Below are 13,823 nucleotides of genomic sequence, written 5' to 3'. Positions count from 1 at the left end.
CTGTCAAGGACCTAAACTTGACATACATATTATAATAACTGCAAATAAAACATAAAAGGTTAGATTTATAAACTGATCATGCATGTAACAGCAGTGGAAGATTTCAAATACATACAAGTACACAGACCTACATACCCACTTGGAGTTGCAGTAGCTCTATTATCTTTCTGACGTGTGTTTTGCAGATCCTCCAGCAGGGGGCAGCAGAGACCCTCAGATGCGTCTTGTCAGCTGGATTTTTCAACAGGAAGAAGAACATCAGGAAACGTCAGCAAACAGAAATGGTAAGAAAGATAAGCTGATTAAACCTAAACTAATGAATTAAAGGCGTCTCTTGGAGGCAAAATGTAACTCATGAAATAGAAGACTGACATTTTGGGGCAGATTTTATTTGGTAACAAAGCTACGCCAGTTTACGCTTAGTTAGCTACTATAGCTAAGTCAGTCTTCCCGGTTAAGATACACATGTTAAAGACAGCTATGTTAGCTTGGTAGTTATTTGAAATTAATTAAAATCATCCTTTCGTCTCCGTTTTAGTGTACATGTACAACAGCAAATGTTACTTTCACGATTCTATAAACTTTAAAAAGGTTATTATCCCCCAAATGTTCCTGCGCCAGTCATTCATATAAACTAACGTTAATAGGTTTTATGTAAACAGTTTGCAAGCCTCTATGAATGCTTTACGCCGAATTTACACTGAAGCATTGTTCATTTTTAAACGTCAAGTAACCGATGTTGTGTGACATGCGTAAACTTGCTAATAAGCAATCAGCTGTTAACTTATAAATATTTGAATGGAGTTTGGCTCGGCTGTCTGTACAAAGCACATCTTGAAGTATGAGAGCTGCCGCTGCAGTTAGGTCGCCTGTCAAACCATCTTAATCTGTAAAACCCTTCCGTCCCCAGTCAGTGGAGGGTGAACAGTTTTGAACGGCAATTATGGAGAGACAAAACAGAGAGCGACAAGTTAAGTCTTAACTTAGTTTAATGGAGGTTATTTTGGAAAATCAACCGAATAATCAGTCTCCTATGCCTTACATAGAGCGGTTGACTGGTGTTACCTGTTTGGCTTCCAGACTCATCCAAAGTGCAGATATGTAAAACAGCCTAATGTGCTATCTCCCAAGCATCATCTCTCCCATGGACTGCACTACCACACTTTACTGGACTTCTGCAACCCCGCCACGTGTCCTGTTCAAACAGATGACCCAAACAATAGTAGTTTCGAAGCCCTGCTACTGCTCTTGTCATGTGTGACAGGCCCAAAAACTTTACACACAAACTATTAAACAAGGTTTGTTTTTTTTAAAGATCCACTATAAACATAAAGGTCAGTTTACTAATCAGGAGGAGCACAGCTCAGCCTGTGAAAACAGTTTTATGATGCCGTCTGTGGGACATCATAGTGCCTGTTTACACCTGGTGTTCACATGTGTTTGGGTGATCCAGTTACAAGTTGATGGCACTAAAAGTGTAAACAACCACCAAGATGCATTGTGTACTGAATACTCAAACTACCTGCCAAGCTGGTCTGGAACACATTTGATCACATATCTTTTTTTTTTTTTTTTTTTGTAGTGTAAATGCTAATGTGTCACACTACACTCACAGATAACCGAGCCTCCTATCTGATAATTACAAGCACGGCTGTTCTCGGCTTCCAGTGTCCACCATAAACATTTTCTTCACATCTTGTCTCAACAACAAAAATGAAACATGGATTTCATCTTAGTTTTTATAATCAAGATCTATTTTAGCTCGTCATTGTATTGTTATCATCATGGAAAAAAAGGTAATCGCCATTGCTTTCATCAACAAAATTAACACTGGCAGTAACAAAATGTGAACATGAGTGGCCAGCTGGAGACACATGATGTGCTGAGCTGTCTACTTGTATTCGGATCACTGAAACAAATGTTAATACCAGGTGTATACCAGGAGTCTAAAAAACAATCCCTAATGATGTCACCACAGTTGATGAATTTGGTTAAAACAGAGAATGTTGCATGATAGGAGCATGTAACAGGCATGGATTTTTTTTTAATTGCATGATGCATCATATGAGATATAGCTTGATCAATCAATCAATCAATCAATTTTATTTATAAAGCCCAATATCACAAATCACAATTTGCCTCACAGGGCTTTACAGCATACAACATCCCTCTGTCCTTATGACCCTCACAGCGGATAAGGAAAAACTCCCCAAAAAAACACCTTTAACGGGGAAAAAAACGGTAGAAACCTCAGGAAGAGCAACTGAGGAGGGATCCCTCTTCCAGGACGGACAGACGTGCAATAGATGTCGTACAGAACAGATCAGCATAATAAATTAACAGTAATCCGTATGACACAATGAGACAGAGGGAGAGAGAGAGAGAGAGAGAGAGAGATGCAGGTAATGACAGTAGCTTACAACAACATTATTGAAAGTAATAATATTATAGTTATAGTTCTGGCTACTGTGGTACAATATGTTGAAAGCATGTATTAATATCTGGCAGTATACATGTGTGACAATAGTCATATGTGTATAATAACAGTAGAAGTATGACTAATGACTAATGATGGCAGCAGCAGCAGGAGGCATCTGGCAGGACCACGGCAGCAGCACAACCACACACGTCACGCTGTCCAGGCACCGCTGCGATATGAGTTAATCTGAGAGACAGTGGAGCACAAAGGCTCCGGAGAAGAAGCCGAGCTAGTGACATCCAGAACGGCCGAGTTAGCAAGATGCACTAATAGAATACGAGAGAGAGAGAGAGAGAGAGAGAGAGAGAGGGAGAGAAGGAGAGAAGGTGCCCGGTGTATTATAGGGGGTCCTCTGGCAGACTAGGCCTAAGTCAGCCTAACTAGGGGCTGGTACAGGGCAAGCCTGAGCCAGCCCTAACTATAAGCTTTATCAAAGAGGAAAGTCTTAAGTCTAGTCTTAAATGTGGAGACGGTGTCTGCCTCCCCGACCGTAACAGGAAGATGATTCCACAGGAGAGGAGCCTGATAGCTGAAGGCTCTGGCTCCTGATCTACTTTTGGAGACTTTAGGGACCATGAGTAACCCTGCGTTCTCAGAGCGCAGTGTTCTGGTGGGATAATATGGCACTATGAGCTCTCTAAGATATGATGGAGCTTGACCATTTAGAGCTTTATAAGTTAACAGTAGGATTTTAAATTCAATTCTGGATTTTACAGGGAGCCAGTGCAGAGAAGCTAAAACAGGAGAAATATGATCTCGTTTCTTAGTTCTTGTTAGTACACGTGCTGCTGCATTCTGAATTAGCTGGAGAGTTTTTAAGGACTTACTAGAGCTACCTGATAATAGGGAGTTACAGTAATCCAGCCTAGAGGTAACAAAAGCGTGGACCAATTTTTCTGCATCTTTTCAGGTCAGGATAGGCCTAATTTTCGCAATATTACGCAGATGAAAAAATGCAGTCAGTGAGGTTTGTTTTAAATGAGAATTAAAAGACAAATCTTGATCAAATGTTACTCCAAGGTTTCTTACAGTAGTGCTAGAGGCCAGAGCAATGCCATCTAGAGAAACTATGTCATCAGATAAAGAGTCTCTGAGTTGTTTGGGGCCAAGAACAATAACTTCAGTTTTGTCTGAATTTAACATCAGGAAATTGGTGCTCATCCAAGTTTTTATGTCTTTAAGGCAGTTATGGAGTGTAGTTAATTGATTACTTTCTTCTGGCTTCATCGATAAATACAACTGAGTATCATCTGCATAACAATGGAAATTTATAGAGTGATTTCTAATGATGTTACCTAAAGGAAGCATATATAGAGTAAATAGGATTGGTCCGAGCACAGAACCTTGCGGAACTACAAAACAAACTTTGGTACGTAAGGATGATTCATTATAAACATCAACAAACTGAAAACGATCAGATAAATAAGATTTAAACCTGATAGAAACTAAAATTCAAGATATCCCAGCCTCTGCCTCTTTGGTTTTTAACTATTCTTTTTTATCTGTCTCTTGCCTTCAAACTGTACCTCGACTTCATGGAAGTGCAAAATTACAGCTTATTGTTGGAGTATGCCTATAATTAAAAAACACATTTTAAATGCTGCTAGTAGCACCTGAGAACATTTCAAATAATTTGGTTGGGATTTTAGTCATGCGTGCAACATATACTCCCCACATCCCCAATGTGCAAATGCCTTCTGCTCAGTTTTTTATTTTTATTTTCAGGCTACAGGAGTGGATCAAGCAGTTGGCATGAGTCTAGTTGTCTTCAGCCTCCTGCTGTTTACATACTACTCTGTCTGGGTCATTATTCTGGTAGGTTCTGTTTCTGTCCCTGAAATCTCAGTTATCAACACTCATTTCAACAGAGGGCTTGCTTCAGCACCTTTAGAAGATTAAACTTCATTTCAATTACATGCAGGTCTTCAGACCTTAAAGCTTGTCTTCCCAAACCTTTCTGCTCTGTCCAACCAGTACGTTACATCACATTACATTTATTTACCTGATGCTTTTAACAGAACAGCCTGCAATCAGATTCTAAGTCTACTAGCACCACAAGAACAATACACGATTAGACTAAACTGCAGACAGAGCACAATCAAGTAGATAAATGCCTATAATGAAAGTAAATATACTCAACCTAATTATCACAGCCCCATACAACACAGTACAGTTAAAAAAACAACCAAAAGGAGGTCATATATTGTCCTGTCAGAGTCACTCAGGTAAGCAAACTTTTGCAGTGCACCCTGCAGTGATATCTGATTTTCTAAAATGGATCAAAGCCACAACCCGAAAGCTTCTACCGTCATAGAATATTATTACATGCAAAACTACTTGTTTTAACATTAAGAGCAATGTCAGTCTTTTAAAACCATTTTTAAGAAAATTCCTTAAATTAAATGTATGATGTGGTATTTTGTTCTTTTTCAGCCTTTCGTGGACAGTGATCATGTACTGCATAAATATTTTCTTCCTCGGGAGTACTCAGTCATCCTGCCTGGTATTGCAGCAGTAATACTGCTCCTCTGTATAGGTGAGTAGACTTTATGTATTCCCAAACAAGGCACACACCCAAGTTTTCACATTGAAATATTCACTCTGGGGATCAGTACATGCACAGACATTTTTTTGGGGCAGGTGCTCAAGCAAAAACAAAAGGGTAGCATATGGTGATGCAGACAAGGGTGTCATTCCATTTACACATTGAGGGGTCACATAATAAGTGGTGGAGTCTGGGGGTCCTCCCCCAGGAAATTTTGAGCCTGAAACACCTCATGTCCTGCATTCTGGTGAACTTTTCTGCATCAATTTATGGTGGAAATGTATTTATGTATGTAAAGGAAAACAAAATTCAGGCTGCAGGTGACAAATCAAAATCAAAATATAATGGGATATAAGGCAGTAACACTCTTAGGCATTCTGTACTGCTTTCAAATATTTATTCCCCTGTAGATCAACTTGTCTTATTTCATGTTGTCTGCTGAGTCAACACGTGTGTGTAAAAATGAGGGACCACGTTCTGCAGTGAGATTTAAATGGTTCTGGATGTACAGAGTAGAAGCTGCTCTGACACACCAACACACTGAGGATGATTTCTACTGTTAGATAGGAAGTTACCAGAGTGCTGAAGAGAAGGAATTCAGCTTCCTGCAAACATGGTACTTTTCTTGGGGCCTTAAATACAGAGCTTATTTTATATTTTCTCTTGTTGTCACTTTCTCATCAGACCCCTTTAATTTAACCTGTGATCCAGCTAAATGCTTTATTTCTTGTTGGTTCAGAAATAAAATTAAATTTACGTTTTAAAAAATTTAACTGACCGTCTAAGAATTTGTTAACAATAAAGTTTGTGAATTAGAGAAAACTGTGGTGATTTCATTTAATAGTCACGTACTAATATTTAATATTATCCTCTAAATAAGCTTTAAATATTCTGAAAGAATCCCAGAGAAGAGATGCCTGCAGCGGCTGCAGCTTTGTGCTCCTCCTCTCCTTCTCTGCACTCTTGGCACAAAGTATGTGCAGGAAAAAAACGCATGTCAGGTTTATTTAAATGAATTATCAGAGCTGCAGCATGGGAGATCTAAACATTATTTTGAGTTGAAGTTTGGTTTTTAAAGATAAGCGGAAGTGGGAAAGCAATTTGCTGTCTATCTCTGCCTGCACTGGGCAGTTGGTGAACCTGAATCAGCCAAAGAGTTGGAGGGAGACAGTGTGATTTTATGCCAGACTTTGGCTGTTATTGAGAAGTTATAATAGTTTAATCTGACAACAGTTTCAATACTGAGGCTTAGAGCAAACACTATCTTTACTTGACTGTCCATGAAGATGGGTCACAATTAAATCTCAAATGCGGTTGACAGGTGTTACAATACACTTTTAATGGAGAATTGATGCCATAGGCCAAATTTAAAAACTAGAATATTAAATTAGAAAAAGAAATTGAAAAAATGGCACTTATCTAGACAGAGCAAAAGGGCAGGTGCTTGAGCACCACCTGGGGTCTGTCTGTGCACATGCCTGCCAGAGATGACCCCCTTAAAATGCTACATAAAAAAGGCAATGAGGTGTGACAATGTGTGTTGTGTCTAATTCAAAGTTTAATTCACTCTTATCATCTCCACAGGGACCTTCACTGCAGTGGTAATGTGGAAGAATCGTAAGCCAAAGAAAGTGGACTGATCTCAGGATGTTTGTGTGACTGCTGTGGATTGAAGTGTAAAATTTGCCATGATGCTAAACCCTCTCTGTTGGCCCTACAAGTAAAATCATACCTCCATTCTCTGACAATGGTTACTGAACAGCCACTTACAGAAATCTGTTTTTCGAAAAGGAAATTTCCTGAGATTTATTTTAGATTTTGATTCCGTTATCAGTTCAGTTCAAGATGATAAGTAGAAATCAGCTACTGTCGGTTAAAGCTACTATTTGTGAAATTTTAAAATCTTCAACTTCAGTGCCCCTGAGTGAGAGTAAAGAAAAACAAACTAAGAGCGAATTTTCTGAAAGCAAAACTCAGACTGCAACAGTGACAATAACTTTAAAGATCACGCAAAAAGATTTGACACCTAGTAACTTAGCTTTGTCCAGAGCTTTTGAGGTTGCTCAGTGAATCAGTTTCTATGACTGTTCTGCAGTGTTTAGATCTGTTGCTGTGTTATGTCCTCTAGTAGGCAGTGGACAGGGTTAACAGGAATTCATTAGCTGACGGTTTATATTAATGCTATATTTAATAGACCAAAAGGATTTCATTAGGATCCAGTGGATAATCCAGCTACTGCAAATTGAGAGCTTGTGTCAGTATCTTCAACTCAGTGGACTGATGTCACTCCTATGTGTTCATTTCATATCGGCCCAAATTTAAGACCACCCTGATTATAAGAAGACACCCCCTGTGGCAGTTACACATGTTACATGAGCTGTGGGAAACTCCTGCACGTTTGACTGAGCTCACTAAACACTGTGAGAGCTGATTAACCCTACAAGATGCACTTATAGTCCTGCGGACTTGAGGGAACTGGTTAGCGCAGCAAGATTAAAGGGAAACCACACCCATTTTCAGAATACATAAATATCATGCTAACAGTCCAATTCAGTCCAGAAATATCAGTAAACATGATCAGCTCTCTCCAAAATCCAAAAACTAGAATGCTAAAACTCAAATTTGTGATGCCTTCAAGTATAAAGTCTGGAACTGCTTCATAGACAATCAATGGTGAAAAATGTTCTAGATGACACTGAGAACACCCAGGGGAATGTTGTGAGTAGATGCGAACATTTTCTTTGTCAGAACTGAGAACACTACAACAGAATAAAACACATTTGTGTTTTAAAAAAGTAAAACATGTTTGGGTCCATGAAATCAGGCTCCTAGTCATTGTCTGTGGAGCAGCTCTAGACTTTATACCCTATGACATCACAAGTTTGAGACTTCCTTTTCTGGTTTCTGGCTCTGAGAGAAAGTAGCTCATGTTCAAAAATATTAATTAAACCTTACTAGACCATGGCAATAACATTTGAATTCTAAATGTAGGCGGTGTTCTCCTGTAAGGCCTCAAACCTCCCATAGTGCCTCACTCTCTGTAGAAGCCAGTGTAACTCTCTTCATTCTTAAAGAAAATCTAATGCTGTGGATATGTAACTGTCCTGTCTTCAAATATAAGATGACCCACACTATTTAAAACATTCATTTCCAGAATTAATTTTATTTGGGCCGATACTGTAGTGAACAGTAATATAGCAGGATGGACAGAGGTGGCATGTGTGTCACTTTGGGGAAAAAAAATACAGATTTTTGACTTTGTGGAAAGCAGCATGGGTCTTAAATTCTGTAAATACTGTGACAACGTGTCCATCTTTGTAGTGTGTGAAAGTGTGTATGATATTAATTGTAAATAGTTTTGGAGTCAAAGCAGCATTTTGTCCTCCGGAGTAAGGCTTGTTGGTCCTTTTTAATAAAATGGTAATGCTGGGAAACGTGTGTTTATGAGCTACAAAATGGGCATGAAAAGGTCTTTACATTGGATCAAGTACAACGATTTACTTACCAACTTAAATGAGTGACAATACAAGTATATGTCTTTACATAAAAAAATATATGTATTTTTCTCATTAAAACACATTTCAATGTGCCATCTGATGCTCCCACCCCCTGCAGGTGCTGTGAATAGTTCAGTACATCTGGCATGGGTCAGGTGCACGATGTGCAGAAATCACAAGCCCTGTTAATGTTAACATGTGAGGTGGACTGCAGCTTCACTAGCAAAGTAAGAATGCCTCACCAAAAATTAGAGAAAAATAAGGGTACAGAGAGAACAAGACAATGAAAGGAGAAGAGAGGCTGTGGACAAATGTTGGAATGAATGAATGAATGAATGAATGAAAAGGTATGAAGAAGCAGCAGTGAGCAACAGTTGCCTCAGTTTTAAAGCTTTATTTAAATTATCATAGTAATGCTCTCTTCTTGGAAAAGGGGCCAAATAATGCTCCAAAGTTATGCAAAATTTAGTGAGGGAAAAAGGAATGTTGCCAGGTTTCAACATGCAATGTCCACAAAAGTGAAAAGTATCTTGTGTATCTGGCCCCAGATTTGGATCAGCTATAAAATGTACACTCTTCAACAACTCATGCTACACTCTTCAACAGTTTCATGAAAATCTGGCCAGTAGTTTTTCTATAATCCAGCTGCAAACAAAGTGCGCTGGAAACATAACCTCCTCGGCAGACGGAGTTAGTAACAGTAAATTGGCTTTAGTAATGGAAATAGTGGCTTGTTGAAATACTGTATGTTTTCCAGTGTTACATTTTCCACCTCACTGCTGCCCCCTGTGTTTAATGCAGGAAAATAACTGCTGACGCAATGCATGGACAAGTCACAAAATGATGAGGTTGATGTTAAGATTTCAAATATGTTTCACATGTACCAGAGCTGAGATAGCCTGGGGAACATATTTTGTGAACTTTCCTAATTGCAATATTTTACAATAGCTTTGGCTTTATTTTCACAAAATAGTTCACATTTTTTCAAGCTCCTCATACAAAATGCTGGACCATGACACAGTACACACAGTGAGTTTATCCGAGCATCACAAAAATGTATTTGTCTATCATAGAATTTTAATCATTGTGGCATTTTAAAATAAAATGCCATCAGTGGTAATTTCCTTAAAATAGAAATTAGAAAAAGTAAAATTTATGCAATTCAAGTCATTATTTAAGGTGAACCAAAACTTACTGGATATGCTGTATTACTGTATAGATAATTAAATTTGGAGCCTGACTTAATAGTAAATCATATATTTATCCGAGGCAAAAATGATTATTGAGCATATACTTACACATCCTTACTGACTGTTGCTGATCTGTATCAACCACAGAGAAGACACTGATCCTGGGTGGTCCATCCACCACTCTGGTCGAAATATCTCAGCAGCTGTTAAATGGATTACCATGAAGTATTGTACAGACATTCATGTTCCCAGAGGATGCATCCTATACTGACTTGTGTAACACATTCTTACTTCACATATCGACATTTGCTCGTGGACTTTCCCCGTCAAGTTACGACATGCAAGGTACCCTGGGTGCTTTAGCTGTTGGCAGTCTAGGACACTGTCAACTTCAGCCTGTTACGTGCATTGTGTGCTTTCAAGATACCCTTCAGTTTTCACAGGAAATGTAGTTTGCAGTCTCTTTCAAAGTAAACACACTACATTAGTACAACGCTGTGAATTGACAGTGTGAAACAGTGTATCTTACTATATAATGACAAAAACTCTGTCTTGTCTGTGTGTGTGTCTGTCTGTGTCTCTGTTCCACGTTTTTCTCTTCACTGACTTGGTCAATCCATGTGAAATTTGGCACAGTGGTAGAGGGTCATGGGGAGATACAAATGAAGCAATATTACATCAATTGGCAAAAGGGGGGCGCTAAAGCAACCGATTGAAATAGCAAACTTTGAATGGGCATATCTCATGCCCCGTATGTCGTAGAGACATGAATAGATAGATAGATGAATAGATTTGCCTCAAGAACCCATAACTTCCCATAGATTTTCTGCCATTTAAAATTTTTTTGAAAAACACTTAAAATTGATCTCTTCCTAGGAAGTTTGACCGATCTGCATGAAACTCAGTGAACATAATCTAGGGACCAATATCCAAAGTTCCTTCTTGGCAAAAGTTGAAAAACTTACTAAAACTGAGCTTCTATAAGGCAATGAATATTGCGGAGGGCGTGGCTCATCACATAAAGGTGTATAACATCTCAAGGGTTTCACCCATCACCACACAACTTTGTAGGCATATGACCACACATAATCTGAGGGGACCCCTCCATTATTGACCCCATCAAACAAAATGGGGGCACTAGAGAGCTAATTTCTTATCTAGGCCTAACCGCCATATGGATTTTTACTAAACTTGGTAGATATGTAGAACAGGACGCCTCAAGGTAACTGGAGAAATTTAATTCTAATTGGCAACTGGGTGGCGCTATAACAACAGAAAAATGCTTAAAAATGGCTAAAATGCGACCAATCGCTGTGGCTCCCCCTGTGGCCTAATGTTTGTTGTTTTTTTCCTAATTTTTGGTATGACTAAGTCATGGTATGGTATGCTGTACATAATTATGGAAACTGTCAGTGTGTCATTCTGTCAGTCAGTCATTCTGTCTGTCCCATGTTTTTCTACTCACTGACGTGGTCAATCTATGTGAAACTGCACATAGGCATTGAGGATGGGCACAGGTAGAAGGTGACAAAGCTACCAATGGGTATGGACTAGTATATTATCTTGATTCTTTTTTGTTGTTCAATTATATATGTAAATTTGAGAGTGCTGTTTCCTATTTAAATGACGGTCTTCCTGCTCTCAGTATGAGCCTGATGAAGCTAAACGCGTTGCTCTGCTTTATTAAATCTTGATCCTCTTTCAAAGTCCTGTCTTGTGTGCGGTATGTAGCCACAACTTACGTGTTTTTTTTCTTTACACTGTGAATTGACGCTTTGTTCCTTCAAAGACAAATGCACATGGTTACGTTTATCCAACACACACACATGGTTGGGTGTAGGCAACAAAAGTTCATGGTTGGGTTTAGGAAAAAAGAACTTGGTTTGGCTTTACATTAATGTGGGATGGGAACACTGGCCTCCCGGGTGATAGTAACTGGTTGGTGGACCCATCCACCCCTCCTGCCCCCCCTACTTTGACTTTCGCCTCTTTAACTTGTGGTTTTGTCCTGCCATGTTTCCCCCTGACATTGCCCTGTGCTTTTAAAGAACAGTGGTGACCAGCAGGTACCATGCCGATGTGTTTTTGTCTGTGTCTGACGCTGGAAGTCACTGACCAAGCGTCGGTATTTGATGACTTCAAAGTGAGACTGGGTTGATCTCCGGTTAAATGTCTAAACACATAATGGATTGGATTGCAATGAATCATTAATGTTATCCTCAGGATGAATTGTAAAAACTGTGGTGATCCTCTTGTTATTTTTATTTTATCTTGCACCTTCATCAGGTAAAAATTAGAATTTGTCCAATTTAAAGAAAATCTATAGAAAACTAATGACATTTCCATCAGCCTTAGCTGACATTTGCATTTACTGCTAATTAGGAAATGTTTGCAAATGCTAAACTAGAACTTACAAGGCACACCTATGTAGTAATGATGCTGTTTAATCGGCATCTTGATATACTACGCCTGTTTGGGGTGGCTGTGGCTCAGAGGGAAACCAAGTTGTCCTCTAATCGGAGAATCAGCGGTTCAATCCCCAGTCCCTCCAGACTGCATTTCAATGTGTCCTTTGGTAAGATACTGAACCCCAAATTGCTTCCACTGGCTGTTCCATTGGTGTGTGAGTGAATGGTTACTGAGTAATAGGTGACACCTTGTACATCAGCCCCAGTCATCATTGTGTATGTGAATGAGTGAATGTGACATGTAGCGTTAAAGCGCTTTGAGTGGTTGGAAGACTAGAAAAGTGCTATACAAGTGCAGTCTATTTGGAAAAGAAGAAATGCTGATCAACACAGATTTCAACAAATTTGCAACCAAGGTCACAGAGATGGGGAGGGGCAGGTTGTTGAGGGCTTTGCAGGTGGAGGGAGGAGGAGGGAGTCTTGGGCAACGATTACGTTTTTTAACATATTGTAGCTGAGTTTTAGAAAAATTCTTTGCATCCACGTTTTAATGTCTATTAAGCAGGCGGTGAGGGTGGAGTAAGGGTCAGCATGATGGTCTTGGAGGAGAGGTAGAGCTGAGTGTCACTGGCATAACAGTGACATTGGAGGTCTTTGTGGCGGGGGATCTGTCCAAGTGGTAGCATGTGATGAAGAAAAGGGGACCAAGCGACACACCCTGGGGCACATCATGCGTGACAGCAGCTATGGTAGATTTGCAGATGTTGATAGAGATGAATTGATGTCTGTCAGAGAGGTAGGACTGGAACCAAGAGAGGGCAGTGCCAGTAATAAGGATGGCTTTGAGGATGTGTTGAGTGTGAAATTGCTGTTGTCAAAAGCAGCACTGAGGTCAAGAAGAATGATCAAGGTGATGAGACCAGAGTCCAAGGATGACATTAAGTTGTTAGTGACTTCCATGAAAGCAGTCTCAGTGCTATGTTTTGAAGGGAAACATAGACTGAAAAGCTCAAAGGGGTCATTGGAGTCAAGGTGAGATGTAAGCTGAGTGGCAATGACTCCATCCACAACTTCTGACAGGAAGGACAGGTTGGAAATGGACTGCTCTACCACTACAGCTGGTAGAGTGGGTTTGTATAATCATCAGAAGATTGCCGGTTCAGATGTAGAAGTATCCTTGGGCAAGATACTGAACCCCAAATTGCACATGATGGCTGTTCCATCGGTGTGTGAAAACATGTGAATGCTCACTGAGTAGCAGGTGGCACCTTGTATGGTAGCTCTGGCCACCAGTGTATGAATGTGTGTTTTAATGGGTGAATGTCACATGTAGTGTAACAGCTCTTTGAGTGGTCGGAAGTCGGACTACACAAGTGCACTGCAGTCCATTTACCTTTTATGTGAATTCTGAAGGCATCTTTAGCCTATAGTGTCTTCACAATTCTAACAATCAAACAAAAAAGTAATTGCTAACAATTCCACGGTGCAATTTGTCACATTTTATAACTGCAAACATTACTTTTGTCCCACTCAACACCTGAAAATGATGACATGAAAATGAGTAAGCACCTGAAATCTTAACTTACTGCTCTCTATACAGTGAACTACTGAGTCCATTTTATAGGCAGTAATACATTAACGAAGGAGTGAATGATTTCGGATGTAGGCCTTGTAAGAGGTCATTCTGGAAGACCGTCAATTCAG

The 13,823-nt window shown here is 39.6% G+C and overlaps 1 protein-coding gene across 1 annotated transcript; it reads left to right on the top strand.

Moving 5' to 3' along the window:
- Positions 1-201: 201 nt before the first annotated feature.
- On the top strand, positions 202-6,761 carry dpm2 (dolichyl-phosphate mannosyltransferase subunit 2, regulatory). Its single transcript, XM_033646057.2, has 4 exons — positions 202-284; positions 4,205-4,294; positions 4,913-5,015; positions 6,609-6,761. The coding sequence occupies exons 1-4, from the start codon at positions 282-284 to the stop codon at positions 6,662-6,664; spliced, it is 252 nt and encodes an 83-aa protein (XP_033501948.1). The 5' UTR covers positions 202-281; the 3' UTR covers positions 6,665-6,761.
- The last annotated feature ends 7,062 nt before the right edge of the window (positions 6,762-13,823 follow it).

The sequence above is a fragment of the Epinephelus lanceolatus genome, chromosome 19 (genome assembly GCF_041903045.1).
Source record: "Epinephelus lanceolatus isolate andai-2023 chromosome 19, ASM4190304v1, whole genome shotgun sequence".
Classification (NCBI taxonomy): Eukaryota; Metazoa; Chordata; class Actinopteri; order Perciformes; family Serranidae; genus Epinephelus; species Epinephelus lanceolatus.
This window is presented reverse-complemented; position numbering and strand designations above follow the sequence as displayed.